The sequence below is a fragment of the Polyodon spathula genome, chromosome 34 (assembly GCF_017654505.1).
Source record: "Polyodon spathula isolate WHYD16114869_AA chromosome 34, ASM1765450v1, whole genome shotgun sequence".
NCBI lineage: Eukaryota > Metazoa > Chordata > Actinopteri > Acipenseriformes > Polyodontidae > Polyodon > Polyodon spathula.
The window spans coordinates 4,791,254-4,811,973 of NC_054567.1; the positions used below are offsets into that span (position 1 = coordinate 4,791,254).

Below are 20,720 nucleotides of genomic sequence, written 5' to 3' on the forward strand. Positions count from 1 at the left end.
CAGGCTTGTTTTATGTCAGTATTTTATTTCTCTTTTTTCATCTTCAAAACGCTCAATCAAAAGGTAAAACCGAAACTAAGTCAGGTAGACACACATTTTGGCTACCGTCTTCCTCATTGTTAGTGTTTTACAAAGCTGCTGACCTTTACTGGTTTGCTTGCAGTAGGACTGTCAATGTAATGAAAAGACTGTACATTGCAGACAGGGATAAGAGCTTGCTTTGCCCTGCTGAGACCTCTCTCCTGGTAATGTAGTATTTCTCAAGTGCATGACTCTATCAGTGGTAAGACCCAGACCTTTTATACTGACAGAGCAAGGTACAGTAAACACAACAGGCAAGGGGCCAAGGATTAATTACACTTGGGCTCTGTTCCATTTTGAAAGAAGCACATATTTCAGCGAGCATTTCTTAATTTGTAAAAACATATATACCCCACCCCCACCCCCCCGCTCACAATTGGTGGTCTACAGAAAGAGAGAGGAACAAGATATCTCTGTAGATCATCCCGGTGACTAGAAATTTTTTATATATATATATATATATATATATATATATATATATATATATATATATATATATATATATATATATATAATCAATTTTATTTCCAAGCAGTAATCAATAATCATGTCTAGTTTAGCCTTCCTTTACTGTGAATCATGTCTAGTTTAGCCTTCTGACTTTTGTGAATTCTCTTTATTCAGAAATCTGACTTTGTTGAGTAGTTTGTTCGTTGGGTCCCATTGTTAAAATGTCTCTCTCTCTCTCTCGGGTACCTTGGAATAGGAAAGGACACATTGAATCTCTGCTGTAGCTCAGGAAGAAATTACTGGACATGAAAAAATTGTGTTTTTGTTATATTTACAGAATTTTACAGAAAGTACCTAAAAACTTAAAAAAAAAAAAAAAAAAAAAAAAAAAAACAGTACTGAACACACCTTTAAACAAACAGAACCGAGTGTTCATTCTGTCCTGTGGAACTGTGCTTTGAATGAAACTGATAGTATTCTCTAATTTGTTACAAGTTGTTGCTGATTAAAGGTTGTTTTTCAATTAGAGCTCAGTGTTTTGCCAGAGAATTATTGCAAATCTTTACAGGAGGAAAAACCTTCAAGCTCACTCAATACTTTCATTATAATGATATCCTTTGTGCTACATTTTCTTCTTGTCTTATAACCATACAGCCAGATGCACTTAGTGCCTGTGGCAGTAACAGAACGCAGAGTGGAGAGACCAGGCCGTCCCTCAACACTACTGCGGAGTCAATTCAAACTGCAGTGTGTTACCTTATTGCAGTGTCCACATTCTTTGGCTGTTCAGACATGAAACATTCTGCTGACGGGTGCATGAACTAAACTATATAGAACTCTGGCTCTCAGTATCTGTTCTAGTCTAGGACTGTTCCAACCACGTCCTAAATGAGTGAATTGACCCTGAGCCAATTAACTATTTGGGTACCTGGATGGTGTAAATTCAGTGGCTCTCCAAAAGTATCACCCCCCTTGGACTGTTCCACGTTTTATTGTGTTAAAACATGGAATCAAAATGGATTTAATTAGGAGTTTTTTCCACTGATCAACACAAAAAAAGTCCATAATGTCAAAGTGAAAAATAAAATCTACAAATTGTTCTAAATTAATTACACATATAAAACAGAAAATAATTGATTGCATAAGTATTCACCCCCTTTGCTATGACACACCTAAATAAGCTCTGGTGCAACCATTTGTCTTTAGAAGTCACATAATTATTTAAGCGTAGTCCACCTGTGTACAATTAAGGTGTTTCACATGATTTCAGATTAAATACTCCTGTCTCTGGGAGGTCCTACAGTTGGTTAGTACATTTCCTAACAAAAACTACATCATGAAGACGAAGGAACATTCAAAGCAAATCCGGAATAAGGTTCTTCAAAAGCACCAATCAGGGGTAGGATATAAGAACATTTCCAAGGCATTGAATATCTCCCGGAGCTCAGTAAAGTTCATTATTAAGAAATGCAGAGAATATGGCACAACTGTGAATCTGTCTAGAACAGGCCGTACCTCAAAAACTGAGTATTCGGGCGAGAAGGGCACTAGTCAAGGAGGCTACCAAGAGGCCTATGGCAACTCTAAAGGAGTTTTAGTCTTCCACGGCTGAGCTGGGAGAAACTGTGCATACGGCAACAATAACCCGGGTGTTTCACAGAACTGGCCTTTACAGGAAGAGTAGCAAAAAGAAAGCCATTGTTGAAAAAAACTCAGCTAGAGTTTGCCAGAAGGCATGTGGGAGACTCTGAGACCAAGTGGAAGAAGATTCTATGGTCTGATGAGACCAAAATAGAGCTTTTTGGCCTCAACACTAAGCTCTATGTTCGGCACAAGCTTAACACCACACACCATCCTGAGAACACCATCCCTACCGTGAAGCATGGTGGTGGCAGCATCATACTATGGGGATGCTTCTCTGCGTCAGGGCCTGGAAAGCTTGTGAAGATAGAGGGCAAAATAGATGCAGCAAAGTACAGAGAAATCATGGAGGAAAACCTGCTGAAGTCTGCAAAAGACCTGGGACTTGGGAGAAGATTCATCTTCCAGCAGGACAATGACCCCAAACATACAGCCAAAGCCACACTGGAGTGCCTTAAAAACAAGAAGGTCAATGTCCTGGAGTGGCCCAGTCAAAGCCCGGACCTCAATCCAATTGAGAATATGTGGAAAGAGTTGAAAATTGCTGTTCACCAAATGTCCCCATCCAATTTGACGGAGCTTGAGCAATTTTGCAAAGAATGGGCAAAAATTGCAGTGTCCAGATGTGCAAAGCTGGTAGAGACTTATCCAAATAGACTCATGGCTGTAATTGCTGTCAAAGGTGCCTCTACCAAATATTGACTCAAGGTGGTGAATACGTATGTAATCAATTATTTTCTGTTTTGTATTTGTAATTAATTTAGAACAATGTGTAGATTTTATTTTTCACTTTGACCTTATGGACTTTTTTTGTGTTGATCAGTGGCAAAAACTCCTAATTAAATCCATTTTGATTCCATGTTGTAACACAATAAAATGTGGAAAAGTCCAAGGGGGGGGGGGGGGGGGGGGGGGGGGGGGAATACTTTTGAGAGCCACTGTATATAGACTGACCTTACCTAGAACTCCCGGTCCCTTTATGACTACATGTATAACTGACTTAACAACGGCAAAATAAATTAAAATCACAATATAAAAATAGGACCCTTTAAATACCTTGCACCACTCAGGTCCTGAGACTTGTAGGTTTTGATCCTACTGATTGCTTTAAATTTGTACTTACAAGATACTGTCTGTATGTTACTGATACACTTGTTTTTAGCTTGTCTGGATTCCCACTGCTTTACATTCTGGAAGCTTCATTTTCATCTCATTAACAGCCTTTATCTGTCGGGCTGACAGTTCTGTGTGCATGATACCGATCACATGCTGCCAGGCAGGCAGTGGGTCACGTGTGGAAACTCGCTTAAAAATAATAAGAATAAAAAATAACAATAAAGGTCGCCCAAAGCCTAAATTTGGACCTTCTTCGACAGGGAGGACCCTGTTTTTGCTTGCCTTATGTGCTGCATGAACTATATTACTGTATTACATTTCTTATTAAGTTATGATGTACCTAATGAAACTGTGTTTAATTCAGTTACTGTTTGAGGGTTTGTAGTTATGTGCATGTGTATATAGGGTTGTTATTTTGTCGGTGTTGGGGTGGGTGTTCAAGTAAGAGGAAGGTGAACGAGAGACGGGAGAAGGAAAAATAACAGAAAAGCAGTTGCTGCGCGTGCTGGAAGCAACTGCACGGTGCCTGTGTCTAGGATCAGTGAAGGCGACTGCCCAGTCTGACCGAGGTATTGTTTTGTTTTATGTGTTCTTTTATTTTGCTCTGTGAACGTTGCTTTTGTTCAACCCTTTTGTTTGAATAAATCCGCGCAGCAGCGCTTTCACCAGCAGTACCTGTGTGTGTGTGTGTCAGCTTCCGGGTCTGGGGACATCACCACAAGCCTGTCCTTGTGACAAACTGCATGAAGTAACGGATCACCAATATACATTTTTTAACAAATAATAGAGAAACCTTGGTTAATTATGATAATCCTAGAAGCAGCTCAATCGTGTATGTTACTGAGTCTGCCAAACTAATTTCACTTCAGCAGCTGGATTCGAACACTAGATGTGAAAGGCCTAAAATGTTAGTGATTGCTGACCACATCACCTAAGCGCCCGAAATATTACAAGCAAGAGTGTAATAGGCAAATGTATGGCAGTAATGAAATTATTAAATTATTCTCACATAAAATTAATTTAATCTGGGAAGGGAATGAAAACCTCAAACAGAGCGCAGTTTAAGTGATCTCCTTGTGTCAGTGCAGTAACCATGGAGACATAATACTTATTTACCTCGCACAATTCACTGAGTACCCTTTGAAAGCTATCCAGAAATCTACATTGAGGAAGTGGAGGATATAAATGGAAAAGTGCAGCTAAGCCAGGTTTAAGTGTATCTCTGTGCGTGGTAAACAAAACGCAGGTGAACCAGGTTTAAGTGTATCTCAGTGCATGGTAATTTAGCAGTTTTCCTATGGTTATACTGTGCATGGTTTGCTGTGCTTTACCATGCTTTCAGTAAATTCATAATGCTTTACTATGGGACACTTATATAAAGGTTAAGCTGTCATGGTGTTTTCTGGGTTGCACACCTGCAATGCTATCTACTGTTGCATGTTGGATTAAACATGGAATATGGAGCGTGGTTGACGTCAGTGTCCAAGGTAAAATTCTGAGGCATCCCACTTAACCATGAACACGAACCCCGATACCCTCGACCGGACTCTCAGCTATTGCCATTAGCTCAAAGCCACCATCAAGAAGACAAAATCCTGGGGTCAACATCATCCAAAAGCTGGCAGGGGCTTCCTGGGGAGGTGATGCTGAGACCGTTTGGACATCAACGCAGGCCCTGGTCCGTTCTACGGCAGAGTACTCCGCACATGTTTGGTGCTACAGCTCTCACACTGGGCTCTATTGATACACAAATCAGTGTTGCACTGCGGCTTCCTAAAATCTGCCAGTGCTCGCAAACATCCCGCCATCGAACATCAGACAGGATGCTGCAACACTTACAGAGTTAAGAATATCTTGGATCTAGATCACCCTTTGCAAATCACCACCGCCGTCCCGTCTGAGATGGAGACGGCCATTCTGGGCACATGGCTCGGCTCTTCTGGGCACATGCCTCGGCTCTTCTGTCAGCCGGAAAAGACCCTACCACCCAATGGCGTGAGATGCAGGAAAACAGTGTGGTCCCAAACAAGGACCTCGTGGAAGAGCCTAGGAAGCAACAGCCTTGTTTCTCCACTGTCGTTGGGGCAAGGAGCACTCTCAGCAGCACAGTATTTCTCAGCCGTGTCCTAACAGCGCATGGAAGGTGTGGAAGATCAGTAACTCAGCAAGCTGCCAATGCGGTGAGGTGCAAACCATCAGGCACATCACTGATGATTGACCAACTCATGCAGATTCTGGTGCAACAAGTGGACTCCACACAGCTACCCCAGATACCTTGGAATGGCTTACAGAACTTAAATTACAGCAGTAGTCTGTTGCTTTTCAAACCCCGTACAAAAGAAGAAGAGTGTAATGCACGCTGGCTGCACTGTTTACTGACCTTCAGCAATAATAAAGCAATAAATGCATGAGATCAATGAGGCCCGCAAATCAAATATAAAAATACATTCTTGCTTTTGGTAGAATAGTGTTTTGTCTTGGTCCTGCATTTCGGAAGCAGGTTTGCTAGGACTCTGAAGAGGCTGTGCCTCCACAGATGATGTGCTTGTAGGTGCATAGTGCTCATGCTCTAATCGTTGCGCTAATTATGTAATAATTGGTAATTGGTAATGTAATTGTATACATTTGAGTTGTAATTGAGAAGTATTTATTGAATAAATGTATACACAGTGGAACCTCTGAACCGTCCACAGCAGAGTTGCTGTCATTCCCTGGTTGATAGCTTATGTTTGTGAGAAAGCTGTTTAGGGGTGTAGCAATTCATTGTGTAGCTTTACATAATATATCATATCATAATAGAGTAGAGGAATGTATCGTTTGGAGCATTATACAAGATCATTGTAATTCACCAAATGGTTGTTAAATGAAGAATAAGTGTGTTTTATAGTTGCTGTGAATACATGCTGTGCTTCATTCAATTGGACCTTTTTGTTAAAAATGACACTCATCAAATTGTCATTTGATATTCTCATGCATCACATAAATAGCCAACAGTTCCATCACAGATATTGATATGATCATTAAAAATATAGGGACAAAATCAATACCGAATTAGGGGAATAAAATGCATTTGACACACCCACCCTAGTTGTACCCAGTGCTTTGGTAGTTTGTTTTAAATATCCTGCACTAGACCCCTAGGGTATTTCAGTCCCTTTGTATAGAGTGGGACTCTGTGTCGCCCCTCAGCCTGTGTCACTGGCCAGGTTGCATCTCTGTCGTCCTACTTGTGGATGCAGCGTAGAGTTTCCTAGCAGCCAGCCAGGCCTTTGCTTCCTGCCCTGAGCCAGGGCAGAGAGAGGCTTCCTGTCTCATTGGGTTTACTGGCAAAAACAAAAAGACAGCTCCCCCCAGCACAGTCAGTGGAGGAGGGGAGCAGGGGAAGGAGCAAGGACCTTGGTACCAGGAGAAAGGGTATAGTTCACAGTGACAGAGAGGTCAGAATTATTCAAGGAGGGAGGAATCCTATGTGCTGTAGCTCTAACTATCTTAGATAGTGTAAACAAACTGGGCAGCCAAGTCTACAGCTATGGCCAAAAGTGTTGCATCACCCTACAGAATTAACACATTTTGCTTCATAGTCGAATGAAACCTGCTGAATAATGTTGCGGTAACATATTGAATTACATACTGCTTTGTAGTTTTCCCATATACTTAATGAAAAACTGACACAAATTGAAAAATGTGACATTTTTGACATTTAACATATCTAAATTATGTTTATATAGTTTCCGTCCTTCGGATGAGATGTAAAGCCGAGGTCCTCAGTAAGTCACTCTGCTGTAGTAGTTGTGATGCATAGCTCACCCCCTAGTCTCTGTAAGTCACTTTGGATAAAGCGTCTGCTAAAACTGAATTAATAATAATGATGTAGTTCTGTTTTTCTTTTTTTTAATTATGTCTCAACCCTATAGCTGTATTACATTGGCCATAGCTGTAGTTTCTGATCTATCTGAATGCAGTAAACTAAACTAAACTGGGTAAACTTGTCAAATCAGTGCCACACTGACTCCTATAAATAGTATTATCTCTTTAAAACGTTTACTGTAGGAAAAGTATAGCAAATTGTAATAAAGCATAGTGAAAGTATGGTAAAGCATAGGCAAGCATATTGAAAAACATGGCAATCCATGGTGAGCTCATGATAGCTTGACAGAGAACAGATCTGGGAATAAAGTAACTCATAATTTATTACAAACTCATCAAGAACATCAAACATAGATTTAATGTAAATGCATGAATTACATCTGTGTACGACCTTTAAATAATTAGGTTTAATGAATTCTGTAGTCTTGCACATTGAGATGATTCCTGCTGCCATTAGAGGTAATAAAGCATAAGTCAATGCAATAATGTTAATAGTATTTACCGGTAATGGATATTTGTTTTATCAAGATCAATGTTGAGCATATCTTAGACTAGAAACACCTGCCATAACAGTGTTAATAGAGTATAGTGCCACAGCCAATAAGGCAATAATATGATACGACGAGTCTGCAAGGTGTTCAAAATTTTCTTCCCATGTTTAAGTCCTCCAAATGTTGGATGTAGAAATCTGCACTCCATTTCTGATGAAGCATCTCTACTTTGGATAGTACTGGCTAGCTAACCGAGCACCTTTCACCAGCCCCCTGTCAAAGCCTGTCAGATGGGCCGTATTTATCATCTTGCAACAGGGAGAATGCCACAAGTAGAGTATTGTGTATCCCTGAAACTCAGATGAGGAAGAACCCTGAATTAAAAAGCATTGTAGCGCTTGAGCAGTGTGGTTTGCTATTTCTGTACCAGCTCTTGTGAATTTATTTTCCTTCCTGTCTGGCAATTGACATGTAAATGCCGTCCTCCAAGGTTTGCTGGAGATTAGCATTACAAGGTTTGCTGGGGATTAGCATTACAAGGAGAGAAGTGAGAGAGAAGCAGGGCCTTGCTGAGAGAGTCGTCCTTTGCACCTGCCTTCCCTTGTGAGTGGCTTCAGAGCTGAGAGCTACTGACCCTTCAATAACGCTGCACAGAGCTGGGGACCCAACCCCATTCGATAACACTGCACTGAGCCGAGGGGACCCGACCCCATTCAATAACACTGCACTGAGCCGAGGGGATCCGACCCCATTCAATAACACTGCACTGAGCCGAGGGGACCCGACCCCATTCAATAACACTGCACTGAGCCGAGGGGACCCGACCCCCTTCAATAACACTGCACTGAGCCGAGGGGACGCCACCCCGTTCAATAACACTGCACTGAGCCGAGGGGACCCCACCCCCTTCAATAACACTGCACTGAGCCGAGGGGACGCCACCCCGTTCAATAACACTGCACTGAGCCGAGGGGACCCCACCCCCTTCAATAACACTGCACTGAGCCGAGGGGACCCGACCCCCTTCAATAACACTGCACTGAGCCGAGAGGACCCGACCCCCTTCAATAACACTGCACTGAGCTGAGGGGACCCCACCCCCTTCAATAACACTGCACTGAGCCGAGGGGACCCCACCCCCTTCAATAACACTGCACTGAGCCGAGAGGACCCGACCCCCTTCAATAACACTGCACTGAGCTGAGGGGACGCCACCCCGTTCAATAACACTGCACTGAGCCGAGGGGACGCCACCCCGTTCAATAACACTGCACTGAGCTGAGGGGACGCCACCCCGTTCAATAACACTGCACTGAGCCGAGGGGACGCCACCCCGTTCAATAACACTGCACTGAGCCGAGGGGACCCGACCCCCTTCAATAACACTGCACTGAGCTGAGGGGACCCGACCCCATTCAATAATCTCTGCTTCTTGTTTAGATTCACTTTGTGTCATTAGAGTCATCAAATCCTGGTTACTAGAGCTCTCAGAATCATATCTAAGCTCTGACTACATCAGGTACACCTGAATGTAACCATTAACCAGCCCCCCTGCAACACTAGTGCATGTGAAATTCCACATGTCGTATATAAAGTGCATGTGGCATGTCTCACTATGACTGCAGATGATGTGAATGTCCTATCTAACAGCAGCAGGGTTCTATTGAGAGATTGGCACAATTCAGAGCTGCTTTAAAAAATACATATCAGGATCACAAATCTGGAAAGCTACACCTTCATTTGTTGTAACTTCAGACTGACAAGACAGAAAAGAATAAGTGTTGTGCAGAAACCACTAGTTTAAATTGTAAACTCTTCCATTTACATCCACTGAGTGGTAGTGTTTTCAAAACTTAAGTTTCCTTGGCTACAAAAGCATTGCACAAGCAGGCAGGAAGCATTTGCTGGTAGTGGTGGGATGATGACCTGGCTCTTGAATTGTTTCACTGACGTCTGTCATGTTGAGTCATCCAACCCAGCCCTTCAATTAAGAGCAGTGAGTCCTTCTCAGTGCTGCGGGTCTGATACTTCCTGTGTAAAGGACTGCAAACCAAGACTTTAGAATCCATTTCCTTACCTAGTATTGGCATTAGCAACATTTTTCAGGGGTGCTATACTTTATTATGAAGGATCTTAAAAATATTAGCTTTGTATGTGCTTCTATTCAAATGCTGTTAGTTCACAACAAACACCAACAATGTAAATATGTGTTTTGCTTCCCTGAGAAGCTACCGAAAGTGCAGTAAGCTTCCTGGTAATGTGGCCTGGTTTCTGACGAAGCCCAGTGTGCAGAAGGCTGAGTGGAGAATGTATTAAACATGGACCCAGGAGTCACACTGCAGCTTTATAATCAAACAGACAAACTTTTCAACGGATGCCTTAATTGCTATGTAGTTCTCGCAAGTGCAGTTCTGGAAGAAATACATGGTATAGCAAACATGCATTTTCACTTTTAAAATTGTGTCAGGTACCATAGTAATTTAAAGAAAGCCGAGGTCAATACAGTGTCAGAATGATTTCATTATCTTAAACCGTTATTTGCCTTCTACTAGAGTGACCACCCTTCTCTCACACAGCAGAGCAGCAGAGCAGCTGTCTAACCCCAGACTATCACACAGCACTGCTGCAGAGCAGCTGTCTAATCCCAGACTCTATCACACAGCACTGCTGCACAGCAGCTGTCTAACCCCAGACTCTATCACACAGCACTGCTGCACAGCAGCTGTCTAACCCCAGACTATCACACAGCACTGCTGCAGAGCAGCTGTCTAATCCCAGACTCTATCACACAGCACTGCTGCACAGCAGCTGTCTAACCCCAGACTATCACACAGCACTGCTGCAGAGCAGCTGTCTAATCCCAGACTATCACACAGCACTGCTGCAGAGCGGCTGTCTAATCCCAGACTGTCTAAGCAGCTCCCAGACTCTATCACACAGCACTGCTGCACAGCAGCTGTCTAACCCCAGACTATCACACAGCACTGCTGCAGAGCAGCTGTCTAATCCCAGACTCTATCACACAGCACTGCTGCAGAGCAGCTGTCTAATCCCAGACTCTATCACACAGCACTGCTGCAGAGCAGCTGTCTAACCCCAGACTCTATCACACAGCACTGCTGCAGAGCAGCTGTCTAACCCCAGACTCTATCACACAGCACTGCTGCACAGCAGCTGTCTAACCCCAGACTCTATCACACATCACTGCTGCAGAGCAGCTGTCTAATCCCAGACTCTTGTCACACAGAGCATGCTGACAGGGCTGATGTATCACCGGCCCGAGGACCCACTGGGGTACCTGGAGAGCTGCCTGCAGAAAGCACGTGAGCTGGGCGGCCCAGAGAGGGTGCGCTGGGACACCTTCATCACACAAGACCGTCGGCCCCTGCCACCCATCAACGGGGGCCAGAGCAAGAAGACCATCTTCAGAGCAGGTAAACTCCCTGGAGGACACTGACGACATAATCCCAGGAAACCAAGCATAAAATCATTTTTCAGTTTTCCCATCCCATTTTACTATGTTATGCCGTGCTTAATAAGGGAGAGTCAGTGTAACCCCAAGCCTGTAATATATGCAATGTGTCGCTGCTCTTCCAGATCCAGGGAGAGTCCATATAAACCCCAAGCCTGTAATATATGCAATGTGTCGCTGCTCCCCCAGATCCAGGGAGAGTCAATATAAACCCCAAGCCTGTAATATATGCAATGTGTCGCTGCTCCCCCAGATCCAGGGAGAGTCAATATAAACCGCAAGCCTGTAATATATGCAATGTGTCGCTGCTCCCCCAGATCCAGGGAGAGGCAATATAAACCCCAAGCCTGTAATATATGCAATGTATCGGATCTCCCCCAGATCCAGGGAGAGTCAGTAGAAACCCCAAGCCTGTAATATATGTAATGTGTCCCTGCTCCCCCAGAGCCAGCCCCTCTAAGCCCCTATAGGCGGTACGAACGCCTGCCTCCCATCCAGGCTCAGTTCTCCATCGATAGTGACTCGGATATGACAGAATCCACTGGACTCATCCAGGAGTACGACGTCTTCGACCCCTCCAAACCACGGCCGCCCATCATCTTCATCGTCGGTAAGGGACTCGCAGTGCACAAAATAACCACAGACTTCAATCCAGAGAAGCATATACAGTGCTCCCACTTTATTTCTTTATCTGACTAAAGGCTGGTTTATACTTCTGACTGCAACCCAATTTTTGATCTCAGTCAGTGGTCTCCGACGGTCGGAATGACATCACCCGCTCTTCCGCTAGTGGCGTGTTTTTTGAAAAGTCGTACCGCCTTTTCTTGTGTCTGCAGCCGCAAAACGCACCGGGTCGGATGATGTTGAAAAAATTGAACATTTGTTGGATGGTTGCAAGCCACTTTGTCAAAAAGTCTGCAGTCATCCTTCTGGTGCACCCATAGAAGTGTCTGCAGCTGACGTATGGCTTTTGTCTGCAAGAGAAGTATAAACCAACCTTAACACATTGGATTCGAACCCAGGCCTCGAGATGTCAAATTAGATGCTAGTGACTTCCACAGCACCACCCAGCCCTTACAGCTTCATTTTTTGCTGTACTCAGAGTATAGTTTTTTAAGTGTTAAGGTGCTTTGACTCTGGGTTCAAGAGCTGCTCTTCAGTTCTGGTGGCCTGTCATAAGTGATGTAGGCTAGGTCATCCAAAGTGTGTTTAAAGCAGTGTGTGCCAAGCACTTTGACACAAACTTATGAAAACAATGAAAAATGTAAGGTTTGAGCAATTACAAACAGAGCCAGTCACAATGATTGCGAACGTGATAAGCAGGTAAGGAGACAGTGCTGCGTTTGCAGCGCCTCGCTCAGAAATAGAAGTGCTGATTTGGATACTTCTCTGTGTTCCCCTTCGCTGGGTCCTTCCCTTAATAGATACTTTCTGTCTTCTCATTGGCCAGGCGGGCCGGGTAGCGGAAAAGGCACACAGACTGCCAAGATGGCACAGCACTACGGTTTTGTGTGCGTCTCTGTGGGAGAGATCCTGCGCAACCAGATGCTGCATCACGCCCCCAGCGACAGGAAGTGGGAGCTGATTGCAAAAATCATCGCCAACGGAGAGCTCGCTCCCCAGGTACTGTCTGTCTGCTGCACAGAATGTGACGTCCTCTATTCATTTCAGAAACGTTCTCCTCTACAATAAATGTTGAATATGATTCACTGGGGTAAGTTAAAACTGATCTGTTCAGAAGAGCAGCAAAAGATATCCCCAGACTTGTACAAAAAAGCTTGTACGTGCTATAAGGTTGGATTAGAAATAGATTCTTAATTATAGACTATTGTCATTCATTTTGACTGTCTCCCTAGTTACAGTAGTAGTTCTCACATACACTTGTTCTTTTTTGTCAGCCTGATTTTCACTTTTTTAAAATACCTCTTTTCTTCTACAGTAGAGGGGAAGACTGAATACATTTCAGATGTCTGTTTTAATTACATGGCACCTAACACCCCTGCATTTCTTTATGGACAAATCTGAGTGGAAAGAAACATCTCGGTAGCGGTGATGTTGATTAGAAACGAGATTATGGCTGATAATATGATTAAAATAATTTTTCAGTACAATAAATAGAGCTGGAATTAACATTTTTCCTGTTGAGCTATCCCTTCAGAATTCATTATTTGAATAGTCTTTCATTTGCAAAACGCAATCAGAACCGCTATATTTAAGAAAAACAAAATCGCAGAATATCGGATATTTGTCCCAGCATTAACAATAAATAACCAAGACTAAACAAATGGTCAATAATGTCATCATAATCTGTTATTGTTCAACGCTAACATGCATTAACAAATCAAGGAAGTGAAAAATGTTCGTCAGTACTTCAACACGTTTTATTGTCATTGAAAGATAATGAACTATGTAATTAATTAACTAGTAAGAGTACTTTTTCTGGAGGTAAGGGTTGATTGAATATGTAGAAGCACAGTGTTGGTATATGCAGTTCTACTACAGCGGTACAGTATTAGTAATTCAGCAGTAGTGCCTCACCTACATGTCTTTCTGTGTTGTGTGTAAGCCTGCTCTAGCTAAGTGGCATGTTCTCAGCTGCACAGCTCCATCTATCGCTCTATCTCACTCTCTTACTCTGCCACCTCTCAGGAGACGACGATTGAGGAGCTCAAGCAGCAGTTCATCAAGCATCAGGATGCGAAGGGCTTCATCGTGGACGGCTTCCCGCGGGAGATCGCACAGGCCTTCACCTTCGAGGAGCAGGTAGAGAGGCTCACTCAACCCCTCAAGTGTGATGGCAGTGTTGTGTGATACACTGCGTTACAGATTCTCAAGTGTGACGCGCAGTGTTGTGTGATACACTGCGTTACAGATTCTCAAGTGTGACGCGCAGTGTTGTGTGATACACTGCGTTACAGATTCTCAAGTGTGACGCAGTGTTGTGTCATACACTGTGTTACAGATTCTCTCCCCTGCTGGTGAGATAAGATGAGGTTAAAGCCATGAATGCAGAAGAGCCCGGGTTTTGTTCATATTGGTTAAAGTGCTTGCTTGTAGTGTGCAGGGTCACCGGTTCGTCACATGGAGCTCCTTCCTTTCCTTTTTTGCTGATTGAATTTGTTGCCAGATTACACTGATGTGTTCTAAGCATCCTGGGAAACCTGGAATGCCTGCTTTTTGTACTGAAGTGTCAATGAAGCAGTTCTTTAATAGGTAGATTGACAATCTCTGAGCAATAATGCTGAAGAAAATCTTGCCTTCTACGTTTAATAGGGAAATAGGACAAAACTGACCGATGCTTGTAGAAGCTTTTTCTTTTGGTATAAAGACTCCACCTGCTCGGCGACATGCTCTTGGTACAACCTGTTTTTCCCATGCCACTTTCATCAATTTCCACAGGATTCGTAGAACTCCAGAAGCACTCTTTTACACTCTGTATGGAACTCCATTAGGCCCTGGAGATGATGATGCCCTTGCTGTTTTCACAGCTTGCTTTACTTCTTTCCACTTAGGTGCACAGTCCTCCATTTGGTATTCAGGTGGATTGATAGGAGGGATATCTGAAGGAATTGACATAGGCTCCTGGCTTTTTGAATCTGTATGTGTTTCCTCCAAATATCTCTCCAGCTCAAACTTAGATGATTTTAGTGTGCCATTTTTTTCACTGGTGAATATCTTCTTTACAAATTTGAATGGATCTTTATAAAAGTCAGTTCTCGCGCGCTCTTTCTTTTTGTAGTGTTTCTGTAGGCGCTCAGCTCTGCGCAATGTTGCAAGCTTATCTTTTATGACCCTTTGTAACAGATTGAGTCTCTCCTTCTGACTTTGTTCTGCTTTTCTCCATTGCTTCCTCAACTGCCTCCTTTCTCTAACTAAGCGTTCAATCTCCTGTTGCCGTCTAGACTTTCCAGGAATAGTTTTTACTTTTTCCTTCCTTTTTTCAATTCCAAACCTCTCGCTTCCATATACGTAGATGATTCCCCAAATTTATCCAGCTTCTTTTCAACTGTTCCATTTAACCTTTCCAAAATAAAACAGAGGTCCGTGTTTACTGCGTCCCACGCAGTTTTCTCACAAGCTCTTGGCCATTTAACTCCAGGCTTGTGCCCATTGAGGTCTTTTCTCTCTTGCGCTTGTTCGTCTGACCGGGTTCGCAAGGATCATTAGGTTCATCACTAGTTGTATCCACGCAAGTCCTCCTTACGTCTATGACAGGGGTGCTGATATCCTGCGAACTGTGGTTTGCTTCCTGTTGCTGGATTTCATTCGACTGACTTGACTGACTTCGTAAGAAGTACTGATCAATGCGAGGCCCTTGTCCCTTCTCCCTCAAGCATTTCATTCTCCCTTGATGAATCTTCATACCCCTGACCGTTGACACTCCCTGGAAAGGACCTACAGATCATTCATGTGAAATCAATAGGCATCGACACATCACCTGTTTGGAATTACACCGAAGCGGCTGCACATGTTGATGTTAGAACTGACACAGAGCAGTAGTTTTGCCACTATTGCCTTTGAGATCTCACCCTGGCAGCCTGTGTGTCTCACCCTGTTAGTCTGTGTGTCCCTGTGTCTCACCCTGTTAGTCTGTGTGTCTGTGTGTCTGACCCTGTCAGTTTGTGTGTATCTGTGTATCACCCTGTCAGTCGGTGTGTCTGTGTGTCTGACCCTGTCAGTTTGTGTGTATCTGTGTATCACCCTGTCAGTCGGTGTGTCTGACCCTGTCAGTCTGTGTGCCTGTGTGTCTGACCCTGTCAGTCTGTGTGCCTGTGTGTCTGACCCTGTCAGTCTGTGTGCCTGTGTGTCTGACCCTGTCAGTCTGTGTGTATGTGTGTCTGACCCTGTCAGTCTGTGTGTCTGTGTGTCTCACCCTGTCAGTCTGTGTGTCTGACCCTGTCAGTCTGTCTGTCTGTGTGTCTCACCCTGTCAGTCTGTGTCCCCTCACAGATCGGCTCTCCTGACCTGGTGGTGCTCCTGGCCTGTTCAAACACTCAGCTGCGGCAGCGCCTGGAGAAGCGAGCGTCTCAGCAGGGTCGCCCTGACGACAACACCCATGCCATCGAGAGGAGGCTGGAGACCTTCAAACAGAACATCGGCCTCATCGCCAAGTACTACCAGGAGAGGGCGCTCGTCGTGCGGGTACGAACTGCCTTGCAGCAGAGACATAGAGAAGGGGCCCAGATGCATGTTATAGTAAAACCTGAAGTTCTTGGTTAGAATCCATCTCTGAAACTGGTTTCTGGTCTCAACCTAGTCCATATGGACACTGTCACACCTAAGTCTGCTCTCACTCGTAAAAAACAGTGACATAAAAAATATATCATTTAAAAAACTAGGCTGTTATCCATACTAATTAATTACCATAGCAACTTACCTTGATTCTTGATTTACTTCAAACCTGTTCCCCACTGCTCTCCCCTTCTCTCTGCAGATCGATGCTGACCGGGAAGAGGGTGATATTTTCGCCGATATCAGTGCCACAGTTGAAGAGAGGCTGTTCCCCAAGGGAATCGAAACAGAAGGTAAGGGAGGGACTGCCTGTTGCAAAGAGAAAGTACAATCAAACCTGATACTAACATACTTGATCTGTTTTTATAGACCCTGTCCAGTTTAAACATTTAGGATGCGTAGTGAGATCTACACTCTGTGACAGTGTAACTGCTGCTGAAAGGGTTCCAATAGGGGTTTCAATTGAGTAGACCCACTGTGTTAAAACAGGGACAGAATCTCTGTGCTGTCCCACAATCACAGATACAGCTATAGGTAAGCCAGAGGGTCATTCTGTGTGTGGCTGACATGATTTGCTTGGAAAACAAATCCCAGAGGTGAGTGTCCATCAGATTCAGAATGCCTTTGCTCTCCAGCACTTAGTGATTCCTGAGACATGCCTCCTCGTAGTCATGTCACCTCAGGAGTGCAGTCCATAGCTCTTGAATGATTGGGGTAATAATTCGTTAATACATCATTTTTCTTTCACATTAAAAGTATAATTTTTGTTTTATAAAACTTTTAAAAACTGCGCTGCTTGGTTGTGCCAAGTAAGGTGTAGAAAATGTAACAGGTTACAAAACACCACAGGGCAACTTGATGACGATCAATTGATTTGATTTGATTACTGTATAATCATGCAGAACTGCACAAACTGGTCCCCAGTACATAGAAGCAAGCTTAACATGGAGCTGTGGTTTAGTTGTTTCTGTTCTCAATTCAAAAGACTTCTCTACCATCACTTTCCAAATGTATTGCTATAAATGGACTGGTTTTAGCTTTCATCACTGAAACTTATCACAAGCAAAGGCTTGGGTTCCACCCCCTTTTCTATCCAAACTAGCGAGCAGTTGTCAGCGGTTGACTTCAGACAACTCCCAGAGTGGATTGCAAAACAGCATGGGAACTTGCTCAATAGCACAGCTTGCAGACTTGTTTCAGTTAAAAACATAGAACGATTGTGTTGAGTCGCACGATAGATATGAGTCTGTTAGCATGGATAAAGGGTGGTGATACGAAAAGAAAGATTGAGGAAGAGGACTCTGAAGTAAGACAGAATGCCGATTCTCACCCCGATATTGCCGTATGTGAGATGGGTAAAGTTGCTTCAGAAAGACCCCTGGAAAGCTGCAATGCCACTGATAGAGATGCTGCTGCAACAGATCCACCAGACTGCTGGGCAACAGAGCAAATGCAGTATTTCTGTCACACGGTTGAATGGCTTCTAGTAAAGAACAAAACATTGGGGTGCTTAACATGTCATTGTTTAAAATCATTGGGACCGTACATGTTGCAAGGGTTGAGGATGGGGGTCGCACTCAGTGACATATTATAGGACTGACAAAATCAAAGCAACAGGCGTCACTCTGAAAGAAAATGACATGCAGAGGATTCTGTACCGCCTAGGAAAGAGGGAAGCAAGGGGACTGTTTGTAGACTTGTCAGTGGATGTGGATTTGCATGGCCATAGTGCTTCACAAACAAGTCGTGTGCTCATATTACTGATCACATTGCATCGGAAAAAATTATATTCTGCAAAATAAAAGAAATGTGTGTTTATGGATTGATGAATCCAGCATCTTAAGTGGTAAATCTGTTCTTGTATTGCAGCGGTCGGCAATAGCGTGCGAAGTAAACGCTCAGACTTATTTCTTGGACTTGCTTGAGCTTGAGGGAACAACCTGTAATTCTATTGTTGATGCATTGCTACAGTGTCTACACAGACATGGTTTCAATGACGACTTTCTGTGTGAATGTCTGATTTGCGTTGCCTGTGACAGTGCATCAGTAATGCTGGGAAAGTGGACTGGAGTTGCAACTCGGCTCCGCGGTCGATACCAAAATCTGTTTGTGAGGCACTGCTCAAATCACTGTATAGAGCTGGCCATCAGAGACGTCAATAAAGAAGTCACAGGTCTCAATCACATACATGTTTTATTTTGACAAACTATACTCACTGTACCAATCCTCTCCAGAAAACCAAAGAGAACGGACTCAATGTGCAAGGGAGACTGGACAGCGTTTGTTAGCTATTGGACGTATTTTGTCAATTCTCCTGGTTGCATCCAGTGAAAGTAGTGTCAAAATTGTGGTAGAATTATCGAGCACTCCATGAGCACTTTTGAAAAGCTTCCATTGACACAAGTAGAGATTTGTGAGAGTGAGAGTAAAGTGTGCCTTTGTCACTAGCCTTTGTTCACAATTTGGGGGTCATGTTGGCTGCATTGGCTGAATTAAGTGATCTTTCTCACCATTTTCAACGATGCAAAACGCCCTTGCCCGAAGCAGAGAAATTCTATCTCGGCAAATCCGAGTTTTTGAGTGAATGTTGAAAACTGACTTCTATTATATGCAAACTTATGGAAACTATTATAAGATCCAAAATGGAAAATTACCTATATGGTAACAGTCCTGGGAGACAGTCAACATGGTTTTAGGAACGGGAGCTCGTGTCTAACTAACTTGCTTGATTTTTTTGAGGATGCAACATCGATAATGGATAATTGCAAAGCATATGACATGGTTTATTTAGATTTCCAGAAAGCTTTTGACAAAGTCCCGCACAAAAGGTTAATTCTCAAACTGAACGCAGTTGGGATTCAAGGAAACGCATGTACATGGATTAGGGAGTGGTTAACATGTAGAAAACAGAAAGTACTGATTAGAGGAAAAACCTCAGAATGGATTGTGGTAACCAGTGGTGTACCACGTGGATCAGTATTAGGTTCTCTGCTATTCCTAATCTACATTCATGATTTAGATTCTGGTATAGTAAGCAAACTTGTTAAATTTGCAGACGACACAAAAATGGGAGGGTTAGGGTTAGGGTTAGGGTTAATGGCAAACACTGTTGCAGCAGCAAAGGTCATTCAAAATGATCTAGACAAGATTCAAAACTGACACATGGCAAATTACATTTAATAGAGACAAGTGTAAGGTACTGCACGCAGGAAATAAAAATGTACATTATAAATATCATATGGGAGATACTGAAATTGGAGAAGGAATCTATGAAAAAGACCTAGGAGTTTTTGTTGACTCAGAAATGTCTTCATCTAGACAATGTGGGGAAGCTATAAAAAAGGCTAACAAGATGCCCGGATACATTGTGAAAAGTGTTGAATTTAAATCAAGGGAAGTAATGTTAAAACAGTACAATGCACTAGTAAGACCTCATCTTGAATATTGTGTTCAGTTCTGGTTACCTCGCTATAAAAAGATATTGCTGCTCTAGAAAGAGTGCAAAGAAGAGCGACCAGAATTATTCCAGGCTTAAAAGGCATGTCATATGCAGACAGGCTAAAAGAATTGAATCTTTTCAGTCTTGAACAAAGAAGACTACGCGGTGACCTAATTCAAGCATTCAAAATTCTAAAAGGTATTGACAATGTCGACCCAAGGGACTTTTTTGACCTGAAAAAAGAAACAAGGACCAGGGGTCACAAATGGAGATTAGACAAAGGGGCATTCAGAACAGAAAATAGGAAACGCTTTTTTACACAGAGAATTGTGAGGGTCTGGAATCAACTCCCCAGTAATGTTGTTGAAGCTGACACCCTAGGATCCTTCAAGAAGCTGCTTGATGAGATTCTGGGATCAATAAGCTACTAACAACCAAATGAGCAAGATGGGCCGAATGGCTTCCTCTCGTTTGTAAACTTTCTTATGTTCTTAACTCCTGGTCCCTATGCAAAGGAAGCAAACAAAGCCTGCAGCCAGTTAGCTTTTAAGGGGTTGAGTTGCATGAGCACAGTGAAGTGCAAATTAACACAGGTCAGTTTCATAGGAGCTTGGCAGAGAACCTCAGATCTAGGCTTACAACAACTTCTTCTCATGTCAGTACCAAGGCGCTGGAAGCCCCATCTAAAGAATGCAATAACAAAAATGTCGTTCAACAAGTCAAAATGCTGTTTCCTGAATCTGGCCAAAGGTTGATATTCAGTGCAGGGAAGTGAGACATTTTTGCCAACATCTGAAGTGGAGAGTATAAAAGGATTTGGAGAATTACAAGGAATGCAAAGCTGCCCTTATCCTAATGCCTTAGAACCACTATTGAAAGCGATTAGAACCATTATATCAACACGTGAATGTGAGCACACTTTCAGCTGCAT

The 20,720-nt window shown here is 43.2% G+C and overlaps 1 protein-coding gene across 1 annotated transcript in view; it reads left to right on the top strand.

Annotated features, from left to right (window-relative positions):
• The window catches only part of LOC121303621 (adenylate kinase isoenzyme 1), a 48,244-nt gene that overhangs the window by 3,306 nt on the left and 24,218 nt on the right, over nucleotides 1–20,720 (top strand). The window contains exons 2-7 of the mRNA XM_041234412.1: nucleotides 10,894–11,080; nucleotides 11,564–11,728; nucleotides 12,569–12,741; nucleotides 13,768–13,881; nucleotides 16,069–16,260; nucleotides 16,553–16,643. Coding sequence (XP_041090346.1) covers nucleotides 10,894–11,080; nucleotides 11,564–11,728; nucleotides 12,569–12,741; nucleotides 13,768–13,881; nucleotides 16,069–16,260; nucleotides 16,553–16,643 — 922 coding nt within the window. The remainder of the gene's footprint in view (nucleotides 1–10,893; nucleotides 11,081–11,563; nucleotides 11,729–12,568; nucleotides 12,742–13,767; nucleotides 13,882–16,068; nucleotides 16,261–16,552; nucleotides 16,644–20,720) is intronic.